The sequence below is a fragment of the Myotis lucifugus genome, unplaced genomic scaffold, assembly GCF_000147115.1.
Source record: "Myotis lucifugus unplaced genomic scaffold, Myoluc2.0 scaffold_19, whole genome shotgun sequence".
Classification (NCBI taxonomy): Eukaryota; Metazoa; Chordata; class Mammalia; order Chiroptera; family Vespertilionidae; genus Myotis; species Myotis lucifugus.
In genome coordinates, this window is record NW_005871067.1 from 2,722,632 (window position 1) to 2,741,560 (window position 18,929).

Below are 18,929 nucleotides of genomic sequence, written 5' to 3' on the forward strand. Positions count from 1 at the left end.
CCTAGAGCAATGGAAACTAAGAAGAAAATAAACAAATGGGACTCCATCAAAATAAAAAGCTTCTGCATAGCAAAAAAAAACCATCAACAAAACAATAAGAAAGCCCACTACATGGGAGAACCTATTTGCCAAAGTTATCTCCGATAAGTTATCTCAAACGTTACAGGGAACTCATACAACTTAACAAAAGGAAGATAAACGATCCAATCAAAAAATGGGCAAAGGACCAAATAGGCACTTTTCAAAAGTGGACAGACAGAAGGCCAAGAGACTTATGAAAACATGCTCAAAGTCACTAATCATCTGAGAGATGCAAATCAAAATGACAATGAGGTACCATCTCACACCTGTCAGGATGGCTATCATCAACAACCACCAAGTGCTGGCAAGGATTCAGAGAAAAAGGAACCCTCATGCACTGCTGGTGGGAATGCAGACTGTTGCAGCCACTGTGGAAAACTGTATGGAGTTTCCTCAAAAAACTGAAAATGGAACTCCCATTTGACCCAGTAGTCCCACTTCTAGGAATATGTACCATGGAATCAGAAACACCAATCAGAAAGGAAATATGCACCCCTATGTTCATAGCAGCACAATTTACAATAGCTAAGTTTGGAAACAGCCTAAGTGTCCATCAGCAGATGAGTGGATTAAAAAACTATGGTACATCCACAATGGAATTCTACACTGCTGTAAAAAGAAGGAACTCTTACCATTTGCAACAGCATTGATTGACCTGGAGAGCATTATGCTAAGCAAAATAAGCCAGTCAGAGAAATATAAATACCACATGATCTCACTCATTTGTGGAATATAAAGAACAACATAAACTGATTAACAAAAATAGAGCCAGAGGGGAAAAAATATTTTAGAATATAATACAAGTAATCCTGTTATTTGCAGATTTTTAATATTTCCTACAACTTTTGTGATATTGTATTATGTTAGTACTGTTTGGGTAATATTATTATATTTAAAATCTTTTTTTCCTTGAAATATTTTTTAAAAATCAATTTAAAAAGCTTTAAAAAAAGAAAAAGAATAAAGAACAAGAAAATCAGTATAGAGCCCAGAGTTGGCATGGCATCCGGATACTGGCTTACTGGGCATGCTGCTTTTCTGGTCAAGCAATGCATTTACAGGGCCATAAAAGTTATCTAAGTTTTGGTTTGCTGACATGGCACCCTGGGCAGGAGCTGTTCCATCTTGGGCCTAGAAGTTTATATCAACACTATTAAATGAAAGACCAGCAGGTCAAAACCAGCAAAGCTGGTCCCACACAACCCACTCTTATCAAGAAGTCAAATAGCCTTACGAAAAGAAAAAAACATTCAATGTGAAACTATTCTGGAAACTGTACTCAGGATAAATGTGATATATTAAATAATAATAATGTGATGAAAGAAACCTATTTAAGTAATTCTAACTTGTTTGATTGTATAATTCACACTCACCTAATTGAATGCTTAGAAAGTTATTTTTACAAGCATGAATTGGTAATATTCTTTCTAGAAACACTAAGTAAAGAAAACAAAATTATCTTCCTAAAAATAAAGCACGCTGTCTTTCTCACCCTACAGATGACCCAATATCTCCCTACCTGGGGTGGCTGTTGACTATCACAGAGACCAAACAGCCACAGCCCTTACCAATGCCTTCTACTGGGGGATGCTGGGCCCCCCTGGTTGACTACCTCCCAGAAACCATCACCCCTCGGGGACCACTCCACAGGTGAGCAGCATGTACACATAGAGAGAAATGACCACTTAGTTTTGACTGGACTTTTCTCCCTAGAAGAGGGAAACCTGTTCCAGGTCCCATCAAATGTAATAAACTTTGAAATCAGAGGGACCCTGCATGACTTGAATTGTAGCTCTCAGCACATTGGTAGAGTTTGGTCAAATGTTAACCAATGTGCAAAGCTGCCTTGTCATACTTACTTGATATAGGTCTTCATTTTTTATGAATTTTAGATTGTAAACAAGTTGAAGAGAGGACTCTTGTCTTTTGTTTCTCATCATGACTCAGCTCTTATTACCTAGTAACAAGTGTGTTATGTAATTAGCTCAACTGATGTTTATTCTTATGGAGCTCTGTGCATTTTCAGAAGTTAAACTCCACTTCCCTGGAAGAAGGTTCTTACATAGTTCTTCAGCACAGCTTACTAGTATGTGTTGTATTTAATTGTGACTTAATGATCTATACATGTATTTCCATTCTCTGTAGAAGTTGCATTAACTTTGTCATTTCATTGATTAGGTGCAATATTGCTGTGATTTTTATGACTGAGATGGTGGTAGATCACAGTGTAAGAGAAGACTGGGCTCTTCACCTGCCGTTATTACTTCATGCTGTCTTCTTAGGTAAGACTGGATCCAAGAGGAATTCTAGCCAATACATCTAAACTCTGTGGAGATAATACAGAGAGCTTTCATTGTACATAGACATCTGCTTTCCTGCTCTAAAATTCAGTTGATCAGGCATTGTTTAAAACGGTCCTATGACTACAATATAAGTTGTATGGCACCTCACTCATGTGATACCTATGAAAATATCTAAAACAAATTGGCCCTCCTTGAGGGTCTTTGTCTAGATATGATAATTTTTTAAAAAATATATTTTTATTGATTTCTGAGAGGAAGGGAGAGGGAGAGATAAATAGAAACATCAATGATGAGAGAGAATCATTGATCCACTGCCTGCTGCATGCCCCACACTGGGGATCAAGCCCACAACCCGGGCATGTGACCTCATTGGGAATCGAACCCTGACCTCCTGGTTCTTAGGTCGATGCTCAACCACTGAGTCATGTTGGCGAGGCTAGATGTGATAAATTTAAAGCCATTAGACATAATTAGTGCATAGAGAGAAAGACTATAGAGCGCAGCAGGCCACGCACTGAGATTGTAACCCAAGTTGTAGAGCAAAAATGGGAAGAGGAACAACCAGGCAGGGAGTTCAGTTATGGAGAGCCTCAAGAAGGAGGAATGCTAACTATCTCAAGAGGTCAAGGGAAATCCATCTATCATCATTTTATGAGAATATTTGATTTAAGGAATAAAATGTTTTATTTTTCCCTAAGCCCAAATTCTTTATGTTGGTACCATAAACAGTAACAAAGAAAAGTAAACATTCTTTTAAGATTTCCCTTCCCCCAGGTGTTAGGGAATCTTTACTATGCCTGGAATCTAAATGAGATTAAAAATTGTTTTTACTAAAAGATTCCACCTTTTTTTCCAGGATTGGACCATTACCGGCCTGAAGTCTTTGAACACAGCAAAAATTTGCTTCTTCACCTCTTGATTGCACTGTCCTGCAACAGCAATTTCCATACCATCGCCTCTGTGCTCCTGCAGACTCGAGAAATGGGGGAAACTAAGACTTTAACAGTCCAGCCAGCTTATCAACCTGAGTATCTCTACACAGGTAACAAAAGGAGGTGTGACTGAAAGTCTGAGACAGTCACAAATTCAGAGATTACCAAAGGTGTCAGTGGAGCCCATTTTCCAAACTCTAATGCTCTTACCCCCCACCTTTCCAAGTAATAAAATAACAGCTCAATAAATAGGCCCTATTTCACTGGATGTCAACATGCCTCCCAAAATCCTTCTTTGTTATTGAGTATTTTCATGTATTTTTCCTTATTATTATGTTTCTGCTTTCATTAAATATGTTTCTGTCAATAAATTGAACATTAAAATATCCATTGAACAAGAGCTTTCATCTAAAACCCTGAAGGATGAGAACACAGAAAACGGTGACCTTCTCCATCACCTTGCGAGTGGGTCATTGCCAAGGTGCCAGATATTTACTGTATTCCTTCTAGTTTCTCTGAAGAAAAAGTCACTTTATTAAATGACTGACTTTTCTGGAAAGCATGAATGAGTGAAAGTCTATTAAAAACCACTGCTGTTTTGAAACCAAATATTTCTTCTTAGAAATGAGAACAGAAAGCATTAGCTGAGTCAAAAAAAAAATTACTCTGTTCTATCCAGCTGTTCATGAAAACTTTCCCAAAAGGGTTAACCAATGGTTTTTATTTAGACCAGAATATTTTAAATATCTTAAAATGATGATGAACTAACAGAGTTCTTGGGCTACCTTTTTTATCTAATTATTTTGTACATTACTCTGGCATTGGACATGGTATGGCATTTCATACAATGTTACCATGTACTTTCTTCATAATCTTGAAATTGTACCTTTCATTCATCACTGGTATTCAGCACTGCCTTGTCTTCTGAGATATGTTAACATATGTCTTTGGAAAACTAATATGAAGTCATTAACTCTGAGGTAGAAGGACCACTGACCTGTTCATCATTGAATGCTTTCAAATATATTTTCCATATTATTATTATGTTTTATTATAAAGTCTTTATATTGAACACACTACACTTAATTGAAAATAATTCAGCAGCCTTTCAGAGACATTTTCAGAAAATTCTCTTTTCTTTAGATGCTTAATTTAAAGAATATGAAACATTCTGGCTGTTCTAACTCCCCAGGATAAAGATGTTTTCCATTAAGCACATGATTTTAGGCTGAGAAAATTGTAATGTCTGTTAAGTTGTGTATCTCTGAGTGTGGCAGTTTTATATGCACTATCCCACTGATGCAGCTTAAATGGTTGAGAGTGGAGATTTACAAAACAAAACACAATCCATGGCCAAGACAAACAATAGATAACTGGAATGATTGAATCTGTAGCACACTTGAATTAGGTAAGTGCACAAAAGGTTTGGGAGGAGTCTCCTTTTCATAAATATTTATTGAACACCTTGTTTCAACTGTAGTTGTTTTCAAACCCACACTAAGAACTTGTGATAGAAATTGTCTTTATCTTATCATAATACAAAACTGAGGTACAGAGAAATCATATCAACTTCCTGAGATTTTAAAGTAAATGGCAGAGATGATATTCAGACCCAGGCTCCTACTCCTAATTCAATATTTTTGTCAGACACACCAGAACTATGTACTTTTTATGATTTTTAAGTAGAGGGAAATGTGTGTAAGTTTTCAAACCCACAACACATTTAGAGATGTAGAATGTTAACCAAATACAAAGTGGGGGAAAAATCACTAGTATTTTCTTATACCATATGGCTTTGACTAATATCATATATACTTTGTTAAAACAATTAACATACACTAAATATTTGTGATTCTAGGCCAGCCGTGGGCAAACTATGGCCCGCGGTCCGGATCTGGCCCGTTTGAAATGAATAAAACTAAGAAAAAAAAAGACCGTACCCTTTTATGTAATGATGTTTACTTTGAATTTATATTAGTTCACACAAACACTCCATCCATGCTTTTGTTCCGGCCCTCTGGTCCAGTTTAAGAACCCATTGTGGCCCTCGAGTCAAAAAGTTTGCCCACCCCTGTTCTAGGCACATTTATTCAAAAAGAAGATGTATAACTTACTCATAATCCCTTACGTAACTGGTATCCTCAAAAATTATATCATTGTATCAGTCTAGTATCCAGGCATAATTTATTAACAGCAGTTAGGTACAGATGTATAGTGGAACACAAACACACAACTTCTTTTTCAGAAAGCATAAATTAAAACCCCATAGTAGAAATTTATTTATTAAATAGAAATTTTCTATTCTCCTATTACTAAATGCACTCTGATTTATACAGAAGTGTAACTATTCCATTTAAGTAAGGAAAGAATATATGTCTCTTTTTAATCATAGCTATAGCCAAAATAAAATGTTTTCTCAAAAAAAAATGAGATGACTGCATACTTCTGTATGCTCACCTCCTGACCTCGTTATGTGCCCTGCCCAGCGCAACTCCCCTTGACCTTCTTCTCAACCAGGTGGCTTTGACTTCCTGAGGGAGGACCAGTCATCACCAGTGCCAGACTCGGGGCTGAGCTCCAGTTCCACCTCTTCCAGCATCAGTCTGGGAGGCAGCAGCGGGAACCTCCCACAGATGTCCCAAGAGGTAGAAGACGTAGACACCACTGCTGAAACAGATGAGAAGGCCAACAAGCTCATTGAGTTCCTGACAACCAGGTAAGGAGGGCAAGGAGACAAGCGGCTGTTTTCAGGTGAGTTTTTTTAGAAAATGCCGTCCTTCAAAACCACTCAGATGGAAAAGTGAGCCCAGAGCTCTAGCAAAGTCCTTGTTTTCTCCTCTAAATTGCACTTGCTGGAGTCTGTGTATAAAGCAGACACTGGTAGAAGGTGTCTAAGATCCCTCTGATGTCCACATTTATGGGGAGAGATAGTTTTTGTACAGTGACAGTGCAGCAGATGGTGTCAGGATATGGTAGCGCCCCTCAGTGAGCATGATTTTGTTCATCTGTTAGAGCTGCCAGGATCTGGGATCCCTGAAACTTGGCAAATAACCTCACTCTGGAAGCCAAAGGTATCAGCCACAGTTGACCCAGAAGCAGCTGTAGAAGGATCCAGGGTCTGCTCATCCAGTCCAAAGAGTCATTTATAAATGGAAGTCAGAAACCAGAAACAGTAGGAAACATGATAGGAAAGGAACCAAACAAATAATATATCAAAATCAAGGAAAAGTGGGTGTAATCCACATTTGTAGGTCTTCTGGTTCTTCTAATGAACAACTTTGTTTCAGAATTTCTACTACCCCAATGTCCTGCATTCGTATAAAAGCATGCTCACATGTGACCTGGGCGTACTCTTGTGTTGGGAGTCTAGTCTCAATTTGTGTTATCTGATATTTCCCATTATTTTTCTTTCTTTAACTAATGCACCAAATAATGAAAAACAGAGCATTTTCTTTCCTTTGTTAATGGATCAGGGCATTCTGCATAGCTAGCTATCAGCTCCGTGTGGGATTTAATGTTCAGGAAACAGGAAAGGGCTGATGGTGCCCACACATGAGGTACTTCAGACACCTGAATGCTTTGTTGTCTTCTCTCACCATTGTCAATGCCATGTGTTGGGAAGGGTGTTCTCCAAAATTCTCACCTCTGGCTCCATCCTATTCTTACTACCGAAAAGCAAGTAAACAACAGAGACTGTATCTTCAATTTCGTGATGCGGGAAGTCACCACTTGCCAACACTGTCATGAGCGGGCACCAAGGAACGCAGAGGCGGATGGATCTTGAGCGTTAGCAGGGCTTATGCTAGGCACCTATTGTTCGTGTTGAGATAGCGGTGGCTCCAAGCAATCTCCTGACCTGATAGCCTCCAAGTAAATGTTTACTGGACCTTACTGATCTTTACTGACCTTTGAGGTTGTCTGTCTGCTACGTGCTTGCCGTGCTTTACTGAGGGCAAGATGTGTATCTAAAACTGAATAAAAAGCGAACAAGGCCAAGACTCGGGGTGTCTCTTCAAGAAAGAGGCTCCACCTGGCCCCCACCCCTTAATAATTCATATTTTTGTCAAGCATTTTCATTTGTGCGTCGGCCCCTCCTGCAGATCCTGAACCTTGCCGTGCAGGTCGCGGCAGGTTCCACAGTATTCAGCAACCTAATGATGTGATCCTGATAAAAGCATTATCTTCCCAAATGCTGAATGTGCAATTGAGTCTGTGTCTACATCTATATTGTATTTACAATTGTATATGTCGTTTTATTTAACAAACACCCATGGAACATCTATCATGTGACAAACACTGTTCTGGCGAATTGAAAGGTTTTTGTTTTGTGTTTAAATGTTGTGAGGTTTTGGTTTTGTGAGTAAAATATTAATAAAAGTGTCTCTATAAATTAGCCAGATCTGTTTGAGTATGCTCATAAACTTTATAAGACTGAAATTCTCCCCCAAATTAGTGAAATTTTAAACATATATATTGTGCCTTTGGAATTAAACTGCATAGATGGTTTTCAAAATGCAAAGTGACAGTTATATTTTTGACACTGTGTGTGCTTTGTTTCAGGGCATTCGGTCCACTTTGGTGCCATGAAGACATCACACCCAAAAATCAAAATTCAAAGAGTGCCGAACAACTCACAAACTTTCTACGGCACGTTTTGTCCGTATTTAAAGATTCTAAATCAGGTACTTCCTCCTGTTTCCCCAACTCCATTCCACTTTCAGGACTTTTTTTATAATTGAGCTCATTCTTCACCCATATGACTACACTATATATCATATAAAGTATATATCAGAATTTATACTATATACATATATCGCACTATATTTATGATATGTGATATGAGTGATATATATTGTATATATTTCTGAATTTGGCATTTATAGCAGAAGACTATTCATAGGGGAGTTTTGAAATTTATTTCAGATGTGCTTGACTGATACTGTCATGTATATTTGCATTATACTCTATCAAATAACATCCTCAAAGTCACCGTTCTCCTCGCATCATTCCCTCACTAGAATGAACTATGCCCACAATATTAATTTTATTTAAAGAAGGCCATGAGAAATAATTCTTATTACTTTATTTGGCATAGACTCAACTGTGAGAAGTTGTCAACCTTCAAACTGTAAAAAAAAGAATTTTGTGATAAAATGTTTTTTACTTTAAAAATAGTTGCTAACAATTTAATTGAATATTCTAAATCCAGTGTGATTGTTAGACTATAAGAGCATCTAACTGACTATCACACTGGATTTGCTCTTCAATAAGAGCATCATATTGAAGCCATTAGCTAAATTCCATTTGAATTCAAGTTGGCCTGGGCTGATCTGTGTGTGAAATTTAAATGTGGTCTTTCAGCTCAATGCAACAACTGTTCCTATCTTTGTCATATACCTGGCTGAACGCATTAACCATGGCTTACTGGCTGCTCTGATAATTAGCACGTGTCACAATTTGAAACATTCCAGATTAGCCATATTTCTTTTTGTTATCAGGGGATACTTATTTTAAAAAGCAAAAATAATAATACACAGAAAGTCATTACAGGAATAGGACGACTTGACTTCCAGTCTTGAGTTTCCCCTTTGGAAATTCTTTGAAATAAGAAAACCTCTTCTCTTGGTATTTTCCTCATTTAAAAGTTACTTTAAATTGCACATAGCACAAAGGAAGAAATTTACTGTTGTATGTGAACTATTTATTTATCTAAAACCCTTAACTGTATGACATTAATAAAAATGAGAAAACATGAATGCCTTGCACTGTATTCTTGGCAGGTGTATTTTCACACCTTACCAAACATATCCTTACCCACTAAAATTTCCTTCTACATTGCTGCCTATTTCTGCTATAGCACAATAAAATGTATTCCTGGAAACATTTGTATTAGTCAGGGTAGCATAGCTGCTGAAACAAACACCTCCCAGAGCTCAAACACTTAACACAATCGGTTATTTCTGGGTCACATAACAATTCAGTGTGGATGTTGGGCAGGAGGCCTTCCACCTGGTGGTCAGAGACTGTCCAGCCTGTGGCTCTGCTACCTGGAAGAGGAAGAGAGAGTGAGGGATTAAGCAGAGGAGTTCACACTCCAGTCCAGTGCTTCTTCCCACATCCCACTGGCTAGAACTCAGGTACAAGGTCACTCCTAACTGCAAGGAAGGCTGGAAGATGTAGATTCACGTGTGACCGGGGAGATGCCACACACTAAATAGGTTTTCTTAAAAGCCATTGTCATATGGGTAGTGGAGTCTGCAGTCCTCCTAAGAGAGGACTTGTGTTTAGTCTTCAGCTCATGATAATTTAAATAAGATTCTGTTCACTGCCAGGGAGCTAGCCTGTCTATAAAATGGTTTAAGTAAAAAAACATATTTCAAAAAACAAAATAAAGACATAAAGAACAATTTTGAAACATGACCCATTCATATGTTGTGACGTGCCTCTGGGTTTAACCCTGCATTTCCGACCCTGGATTTGCTTGAGTCCGCTTCCCAGGACCCTTCGTTTACTTTGCAGGAACATTTTTTTTGTATTGTCAACATGTCCCTGGGTTCAAGCAGCCAAGTGAAACTAAGAAGAATAACACTGAATTATCACCCCTGTTCCACTTTCACGTCACCATCAAATGTGCCACAGAGCTCTCCAGGTCATGGAAACAGCTAAAGTCACTGTTTACATCATGTGCTCTAACTCTTGGAGCCTGGTTTTCTCCCTGCAGAGAGGCAGGGCCCTTGTACAATGTAATAGCTCAGACATTAATTATGAGCTTTTCCTCACATTTTAATTTCCATCTGGTCAAATGGTTTTCTGATGACTAAGATTCCCTCCATGTTATTGAAAGAATACATATTCTGGTGGAGGTTTACTATGGCTGCCTTCTCTGCAGTGTCCACATTTCTCTATCTGAGTACTTACAGACCATGCTGAGGAGCAAAGACTTGGGTCCAGGCCTCAGTTGTGTTTAGACTTGGCTAGATTCACTGATAGCTTCCTCTACATACGTAAGTACTCAGAACATTTGTTTCTAACAAATTGTCTTATTAAAAAAAGGAGTAAAAATATCTCATGTAAAAAGTAGTATAGAACAATAATGTGAAAAAATAGCAGGGTAATAAATAGCAATACACTTGTAAACACGTATGTGTCACATACTGTACTAAGCACTTTTAAAGTTGTTTAATTTCCATAAAACTTCTATGAGATAGATGCTTTTATTCATAAGTTAAAGATAAGGAAATAGGCAGTAGAGAATAAGTTTCTTTCTGAGTCTGAAAACTTCTAGTTCAAAATCAGAACCATCTTTTTCTGCTACACTATACTCCTTAAGATTTATTAAAATTTATGTGTGTTTTTTTAATTGTTAATTTTTAAATAAGTACCACCAGGACATAGCCCTGTACAGTGACCCTGTTTCAAACCTTCAGATAACTACTGTTGCCCTAGACTTTGCAGAGTGACAGCTGATCTGGTCTCTGGCCTCTTGGTGCCCTAGGCTTCCGTCTGGAGCAACACTTGAGTGAGGTTGCATTGCAGACAGCCCTGGCAAGTTCTTCAAGACACTATGCCTGTCGGTCCTTCCAGATATTCCGGGCAATCAAACAACCTCTGTCAGCGCATGCCTTGTCTGACCTTCTCTCCAGACTGGTGGAGGTGATTGGAGAACATGGCGATGAGATTCAGGTAGGGAAGGAAAGAATACCAAACACATCCTGTTTCTCTCATTTTAAAGAGACTTTCTCAAAACCTTGTCTCTCTTGCCAATTATTCCAGCACTTTGGACATGTACAATTCAAATTTTAGAGGTTGGCTTTTATATTTACAAAAGTCATTCCCAGAAGTATTGTTCTAAAAACTCCACATATCTTATCTGTTTATTCAAGCTAACAACTGAACATTCTTTGGTGACTCTTCTTTGTTGTTTTATTATTTGTTTTATTTGGTAGAGGACAGGAAAATTATGTGTTGTTTTGTCATTTTTTCACTAACATAGGACATAGTTGTGCAATCCCCCCACCTAGAGGAGATCTCCGTTGTATCTGTGTAAAGCACTACCTTTCTCTGCATGATCAGCCTTCAGTAAACTGGAAGAGCTGAAGAAGTAATGGAGAGAGTAGATGCCACAAGAAGACCCTCTAGAGCCCAGAGATTGGGGCCTGGGCAGGTTGAAAGCAAGAGCATTACCTGCTCTGTAACTTGGGCCAAGCCTTCTTTTCCATCAGAAATTTGTCTACATCTAAGGAGGCCTGCACGCCTATAGACCCTAGTTTATTTTCCTCCTCCTGGCCATGAGATGAGCTGTTTAAAATGCCACTGATGCCCAGCCGTAGCATACATCTCTTAATCTCTGCTTCAGACATTGCAACTCTATATTCAAATGCCCTCCATGTGTCTGACACCTTCAGCCTTGTCCCCTCCCTGTTAGATTTCAAATGAGATTGCTCTGTGGAGGAGCTCAGACCTAGGAAAATAAATCTTTATAATTATCTGCTAACTCCTGGGCCAGCTGAATTCCTCAGTGGCCCTTAAAATTTGTTTTAAACTTTGTAAATTAAAGTAATAATAACTATCTAGCTTTTAATGATATTAAAATTACTTTAATAAAGTTTGCATTCATTAAATTTATGTCCAAGAAGTTAACAGCAGTTACAAGCTGTCCAAAATGTTGTCTCTGCATCTTTGGCAGGGTTACGTAATGGAAGCACTCCTGACTTTGGAATCTGCCGTGGATAACTTGTCTGACTGCTTGAAGAACAGTGATCTCTTAACTGTATTATCTCGGTGAGAGCCAGCTTAATGACATTTTTAAATCAAATATACTGTACTAGATATTTGGGAAATGACCAGACTTTGGGCAAAGTCCAAAGAATAAATCTAGTTTTTGAAATCTATTGATGACCTGAAAAAGTATGTATGACATTGTCTTAAGTTAAAAAAAAAAAAAGCGGGGGGGTAGGGGGGGATCACACACACACACACACACTCACACACATTATAAAAGTATTTTAAAATACCAGGAAGATAGATAGCAAATGTTATTTCTAAATAATACAAATAATGATTTTTCATTTTCTTTTTATGTCTTTGAGTATTTTTCAAATTTTATATAATATTTCCTATTACATTGTAAACAGAAACTAAAACTAAATATTATTTTAAATGAATATGCACAAAACTTCATCTGAACCATCACTATAAAAACAGTTGAATAAATGTTGATTTTACTTGCAGAATTTCTACCTTAGGATCTTTTTTATTTTTTAATTCCTTTGTTCCTGCTAGTATTTAATAACCAGTTTCAGATCATTCACAATTCCATATTCTGCTCGTATCATTGAGTTCCTTGTGCTTTGAAACTGAGTCAGTAACATTATATCTCATTGGGCCTTGTTTCATTGTTGAGTATTTTTTATGGATAGGTAAGCTTAATGTGATTACTAACATAATATATATGTTAGTACAGCTTCATCTAAATCAGTAAAATTTACCAGAATGTTGATAAAGAATTTTACTTTTCAGCCTGAAATAAGCTTTGAAATCATTTTTCATAAATTAAGTACAAAAAACTTCCTTTGGTACAAACATGTACTATTTTCTTTCTTGATAATATGTTCATGTATATTCTTAACAGTCAGTTAATAGAATATTAAAGTTTGTACATTTTATTTCATAATTATTTCTACCCAAATTCAAATAAACAAAAAAAGAAGATCAGTAAACTTTGGCCAACTGCTTCTATCTTTAACCTATCAGTAAATGGAAGTTAGTATTGGGTTTTGTTGTTGTTTTGTCGGTGTGATGTTTGATTTTCTTGTTAAGGTTGTTAAGTTTTCTTTTTCATCATTTTAAGTTTAAGAAAATTTATTCCTTTAAGTTTAAGAGTATGGGCAAAAAAGTAGTATTTCCAAAGAATGATTTTCCTCCCTTATTATTCATCAGTGGATCTTCACTGAAGCATGTTGGTTTCTCCTGAACATGCTTTTTGAGAGCCATTTTTAAAAAATATATTTTTCATTATTGATAGTATTACAGATAACTCCCATTTCCCCCCGTTTTCCCCGTCCTCCCAGCCCCTACCCAACCCCCAGATCCTCACTACCCTATTGGCCATGTCCATGGGCTATGCATATAAGTTCTTTGGTTTCTCTCTTCTCATCCCCCCAACCCCACATCAAGGTATTTCAGTCTGTTCCATGCCTCCATGCTTCAGGTCTTACTGTGTTGGTCATTTTGTTCATTAGATTCCACAAATAAGTGAGATCATGTGATATTTGTCTTTCTCAATTTGGCTTATTTCACTTAGCATACTATTTTCCAGTCCATCCATGCTGTCCTAAAGGGTGAGAAACCCCTCTTTTTTACAGCTGCATAGTATTCCATAGTGCAAATGTCCCACAGCTTTTTTATCCATTCATCTACTGAAGTGCACTTGGGCTGTTTCCAAATCTTAGCTATTATAAATAATGTTGCTTTGAACATGCAGGTACATACATTCTTTCTGATTGGTGTTTCAGGGTTTTTAGGATATATTCCCAGAAGTGGGATCATTGGGACAAACAGAAGTTCCATTTTTAATTTTTTGAGGAAACTCCATACTGTTTTCCATAGTGGCTATACAAATCTACATTCCTACCAGCAGTGAACTAGTGTTCCCTTTTCTCCACATCAGCGCTTGTTATTTGTTGAATTTTTTATGATAGCCATTCTGACAGGCATGAGGTGATATCTCATTGTTGTTTTATTTGCATTTCTCTGATGATTAGTGACTTTGAGCATTTTTTTATATGTCTCTTGGCCATTTGTATGTCCTCTTTAGAGAAATGTCTATTCAGGTCTTCTGCCCATTTCTTAATTGGATTGTCTTCCTTTTACTAAGTTGTATGGGTACTTTATATATTTTGGATATTAATCCCTTATCAGATGTATCATTGGCAACTATGTTCTCCAATACAGTGGGTTCCCTTTTCATTTTGATAGTGGTATCTTTTGCTGGGCAGAAGCTTTTTATTTTGATATAGTCACATTTGTTTATTTTCTCCTTAGTTTCCTTTGCCCCAGGAGATGTATCCATAAACATATTGCTATGTGAGATGTCTGAGATTTTACTGCCTATGTTTTCCTCTAAGATTTTTATGGTTTCCCATCTTACATATAAGTATTTTATCCATCTTGAGTTTATTCTTGTGTATGGTGTAAGTTGGTGGTCTAGTTTCATCTTTTTGCATGTGTTTGTACAGTTTTCCCAGCACCATTTGTTGAAGAAACTGTCTTGACTCCATTGTATGTTCTTGCCTCCTTTGTCAAATATTAATTGACCGTAATGGTGTGGGTCAATTTCTGCAGTCTCTGTTCTGATTCACTGTTCTTGTGCCAGTACCAGACTGTTTTGGTTATAATGGCTTTGTAATATAGCTTGATATCTGGTATTGTGATCCATTCAACTTTGTTCTCCTTTCTCGAAATTGCTACAGCTATTCAGGGTCTTTTATGATTGCATATAAATTTTTGGAGTATTTGTTCTAGAACTGTGAAATATGCTGTTGGTATTTTAATAAGGATTACATTGAATCTGTATATTGCCTTGGGTGGTATGGATGAATAAGCCAAATTGAGAAAGAGAATTTAATGATGTTAATTCTTCCATGAACATGGTATATGCTTCCATTTGTTTGTATCATCCTCTATTTATTTTATCAATATCCTATCATTTTCCAAGTACAGGTCTTTTGCTTCCTTGGTTAAGTTTATTCCTAGGTATCTTTTTTTGTTGTTGCAATGATAAATGGGGTTGCTTTTTTAGTTTCTCTTTCTGAGAGTTTATTATTAGTGTATAAAAATGTTATTGATTTCTGGATGTTGATTTTGTATCCTGCTACCTTACCAAATTCCTTTATTAAGTCTAGTAGTTTTCTGGTAGAGTTTTTAGGGTTTTCTATGTACAATATCATGTCATCTGTGAATAATAACAGTTTTACTTCCTCCTTTACAATTTGGATGCCTTTTTTTTTTCTTCTTGTCTGATCACTGTGGCTAGGATTTTTCAGTACTATCCTATATAATAAAAGCCTAATATGCACAGTATCCAGTTGTCCAGTTAGCCGTTCAACCAATCAAAGCATAATATGCTAATGATATGGTAAGGCTGCTCAAATGTTCACTATGATGTGCACTGACTACCAGGGGGCAGACAGTCGACCAGTCGACCAGTCGACCAGTCGACCAGTCGCTATGATGTGCACTGACACCAGGGGGCAAACACTCTGACCAGTATCTTGCTGCTGGGGTCTGGCTGATCAAAACTGAGCAAGACAGGCCGGACATGTCCTGGAGCCCTGCAGCGGTCCCTCCCTGGCTGTCCAACCTCCTGCATCTCTCCCTAGCCCTGATTGTACACCAGTGGGGTCCCTCAGCCTGGCCTGCACCCTCTCACAATCCGGGACCCTTTGGTGGATGTCAGAGAGCTGGTTTCAGCCCAATCCTGCAGGCCAGGCCAAGGGACCCCACTGGTGCACAAATATGTGCACCGGGCCTCTAGTGTTGAATAAGAGTGGTGAAAGTGGACTTTCCTGTCTTGTTCCTGTTCTTAGGGGAAATGGTTTTAGCTTTTGCCCATTGAATATGATTTTGGCTATAAATCTGTCATATATGGCCTTTATTATGTTGACGTATGATCCCTCTATTCCCACTTTGCTGAGATTTTTTATCAAAAAAAAAAGGGTGTTGGGATTTTGTCAAATGCTTTTTCGGCATCAATTAATGTGATTTTTGTCATCCAGTTTGTTTATATGATGTATCACATTTATTGATTTGCGAATACTGTACCAGCCTTGCATCCCCAGAATAAATCCCACTTGGTCATGGTGTGTGATCTTTTTAATGTATTGCTGGATCTGATTTGCTAATATTTTATAGAGGATTTTAGCATCTATGTTTATCAGGGATATTTGCTTGTAATTCTCTTTCTTTGTAGTGTCTTTATCTGGTTTTGGAATTAGGCTAATGCTAGCCTTGTAAAAAGAGGTTGGAAGTGTTCCTTACTCTTGGATTTTTTGGAATAGCTTGAGTAGGATAGGTGTTAGTTCTTTGAATGTTTGGTAAAACTCCCCTATGCAGTGATCCAGACCAGGGCTTTTGTTTTCTGTGAGTTTTCGTTTTTTTATTACTGCTTCAATTTCTTCAGTAGTTATCAGCCTATTCAGGTTTTCTGACTCAGTTTTGGAAGATTGTATGTTTTCAGAATTTTGTCCATTTCATCCAGGTTGTCCATTTTGTTGGGGAAAAGTTGTTCATAGTATTTGCTTACAATCCTTTGTATTTCTGTGGTGTCCATTGTTATATTGCTTCTTACATTTCTGATTTTATTTATTTGGGTCATCTTTCTTTGTTTCTTGATGAGTCTGACTAAAGGTTCATCAATCATCAATCTTGTTTATCTTTTCAAAGAACCAGCTCTTGGATTTATTGATCTTTTGTACTGTTTTTTAGTCTCTGTATCATTTATTTCCACTCTGATCTTTATTATATCCTGCCTTCTACTTTCTCTGGGTTTTTCTTACTGTTCTCTTTCATTTAGTTGTAGGGTTAGATAGTTTACTAGTCCTTTTCCTTGTTTCTTGAGTTGGCCTGTAGAGCTATGAACTTCCCTCTCAGAACTGCTTTTGCATGTCCTATAGGGTTTGTTGTGTGTTCATTTTCATTTGTTTCCAGGAAGTTTTTAATTTCTCCTTTGGTCTCTTTTGTAACCCATTTATTGTTTAATAACATGATATTTAGCCTCCATGTGTTTTTTGAGGGTTTTTTTATTGTAGTTGATTTCTAACTTCATGCTATTGTGATCTGAGAAAATGCTTGGTATTATATCAATATTCTTGAATTTGTATAGACTTGTTTTGTGTCCTAACATGTGGTCTATCTTTGAGAATGTTCCATGTATGCTTGAGAAGAATGTATATTCTGTTGTTTTGGGGTTAAAGGGTCTATAAATTTTGGTTAGATCCATCTGATCTAGTGTGAACATTTTTATTTTTATACCCAGTTCTTCATCACCAGATTTAAGCTCTAGCACTAAACTTACAGCAAGCAGAAAGAGCACAGGACAACTAAATGTGAACCCTGGAACAGGTAGTGGCAACACAGCAACTGCAGAACGGAGCCGGCATCAGAGAAGCTTCTCTGTGCCCAAGAAGTTTGGTGTTATCGACCGGTCCTCAGACCCACCTCGGAGTGCCACACTGGACAGAATTCAGGCTTGTACCCAGCAAGGTCTCTCCTCAAAAACCAGGAGCTCATCCTCCTTGAAGGACAGCCTCGCAGACCCATCACACATAAACCATCCAACCAACCTGTTGGCCACCATCTTTTGGGTCACAGTGGCCTTGATGGAATCTGATTTTGAGTTTGAATACCTCATGGCCTTAAGGCTGTTGAACAGACTTCTGGCTCACATGCCACTCGATAAAGCTGAGAATCGAGAAAAACTTGAGAAACTCCAGGCACAGCTCAAGTGGTCAGACTTCTCAGGGTTACAGCAGCTGCTGCTGAAAGGGTTCACCTCCCTCACCACCACAGACCTGACCCAGCAGCTTTTCAGTTTGCTGACACCGGTGTCCAAAGTATCCATGGTGGACTCATCCCAAGCCATCGGTAAAGCAAATACACTCCCTATCTTACAAGTCTGGTATTTAGGCCCATGTTTAGCTGATAAGAAATTATGGGCTTACTGCTTTTAGCAGCTCTGCTTAGAAACAGTTTGTTGGGACTAGTTTGTTTTACCTTTTAAAATTTCATATAATGTAAGTCATAATTATTTATATTTTAGAAGATATTTTTAAGGCAATAGTATAAAAGGGCAAGAGAAATACATATGCTATCAGAAATTTCTTTATTATTTCCATATCAAATTGCAAATACTGCAGTTTATTCCATTGCTCTTGTACATATATTATTTCCCTTTTTTTAAACTCCTAAGTCTTTTATTTTTGATTTTCTTTTCCTCTTGAGAACTCTCTTGAATTAAGCCAAATCAACAAATTAAATTTTTTTTAATTTTTTTATTGATTTTAGAGAGAGAGGAAGGTAGAGGGAGAGGGAGAGAGAAACATTGATCAGCTGCTTCCTGCACGCCCCTGCTGGGCATAGAGCCTGCAACTCAAGCATGTGCCCCAACTGGGAATCGAACAGGCATGAGATGATGCTCAACCAACTGAGCCACAATGGCCATTGCAACAGACTAGATTTTTAATATTATGACATGTGGCCCAGGATTCTTTTCATGGAGCTAGAGGTTATCACAGTGGTGCTAAGCGAATCCTCAACATTTTAAAGAGCCTTTTTGATTACATGAATGAAACTTAAATGATTCACCTATGTCCTTTTATACAAGTTTTCCCTAAGCTATGTTTTCTGATAAAGTTTCAAACCAGGGCTTCCATTCATTTTATTCTGCTTTTTAAATTTTTGGTTGTACATTTTCCCCGGATTTTGTTAGATCATATTAAAGCTGCTTCAAAAGACTGTATTTGCATGGCCTCAAAATGAAATCTGTAATGTGCTTTCCCACTGTTAATAGCTAAAATGCACCATATTCAGCCATCTCCATTGTATCCTCTCTAAC

At 37.6% G+C, this 18,929-nt stretch overlaps 1 protein-coding gene across 2 annotated transcripts in view; it reads left to right on the plus strand.

The window, feature by feature from the left end:
• Nucleotides 1-18,929, plus strand: part of FRY (FRY microtubule binding protein) — a 572,796-nt gene that overhangs the window by 434,213 nt on the left and 119,654 nt on the right. For both annotated transcript variants that reach the window (XM_023751126.1, XM_006085476.3), the window contains 8 exons: nucleotides 1,581-1,731; nucleotides 2,260-2,363; nucleotides 3,241-3,426; nucleotides 5,834-6,032; nucleotides 7,877-7,998; nucleotides 10,812-10,999; nucleotides 12,003-12,097; nucleotides 17,352-17,959. In XM_023751126.1, the coding sequence (XP_023606894.1) occupies nucleotides 1,581-1,731; nucleotides 2,260-2,363; nucleotides 3,241-3,426; nucleotides 5,834-6,032; nucleotides 7,877-7,998; nucleotides 10,812-10,999; nucleotides 12,003-12,097; nucleotides 17,352-17,959 (1,653 nt within the window). The remainder of the gene's footprint in view (nucleotides 1-1,580; nucleotides 1,732-2,259; nucleotides 2,364-3,240; nucleotides 3,427-5,833; nucleotides 6,033-7,876; nucleotides 7,999-10,811; nucleotides 11,000-12,002; nucleotides 12,098-17,351; nucleotides 17,960-18,929) is intronic.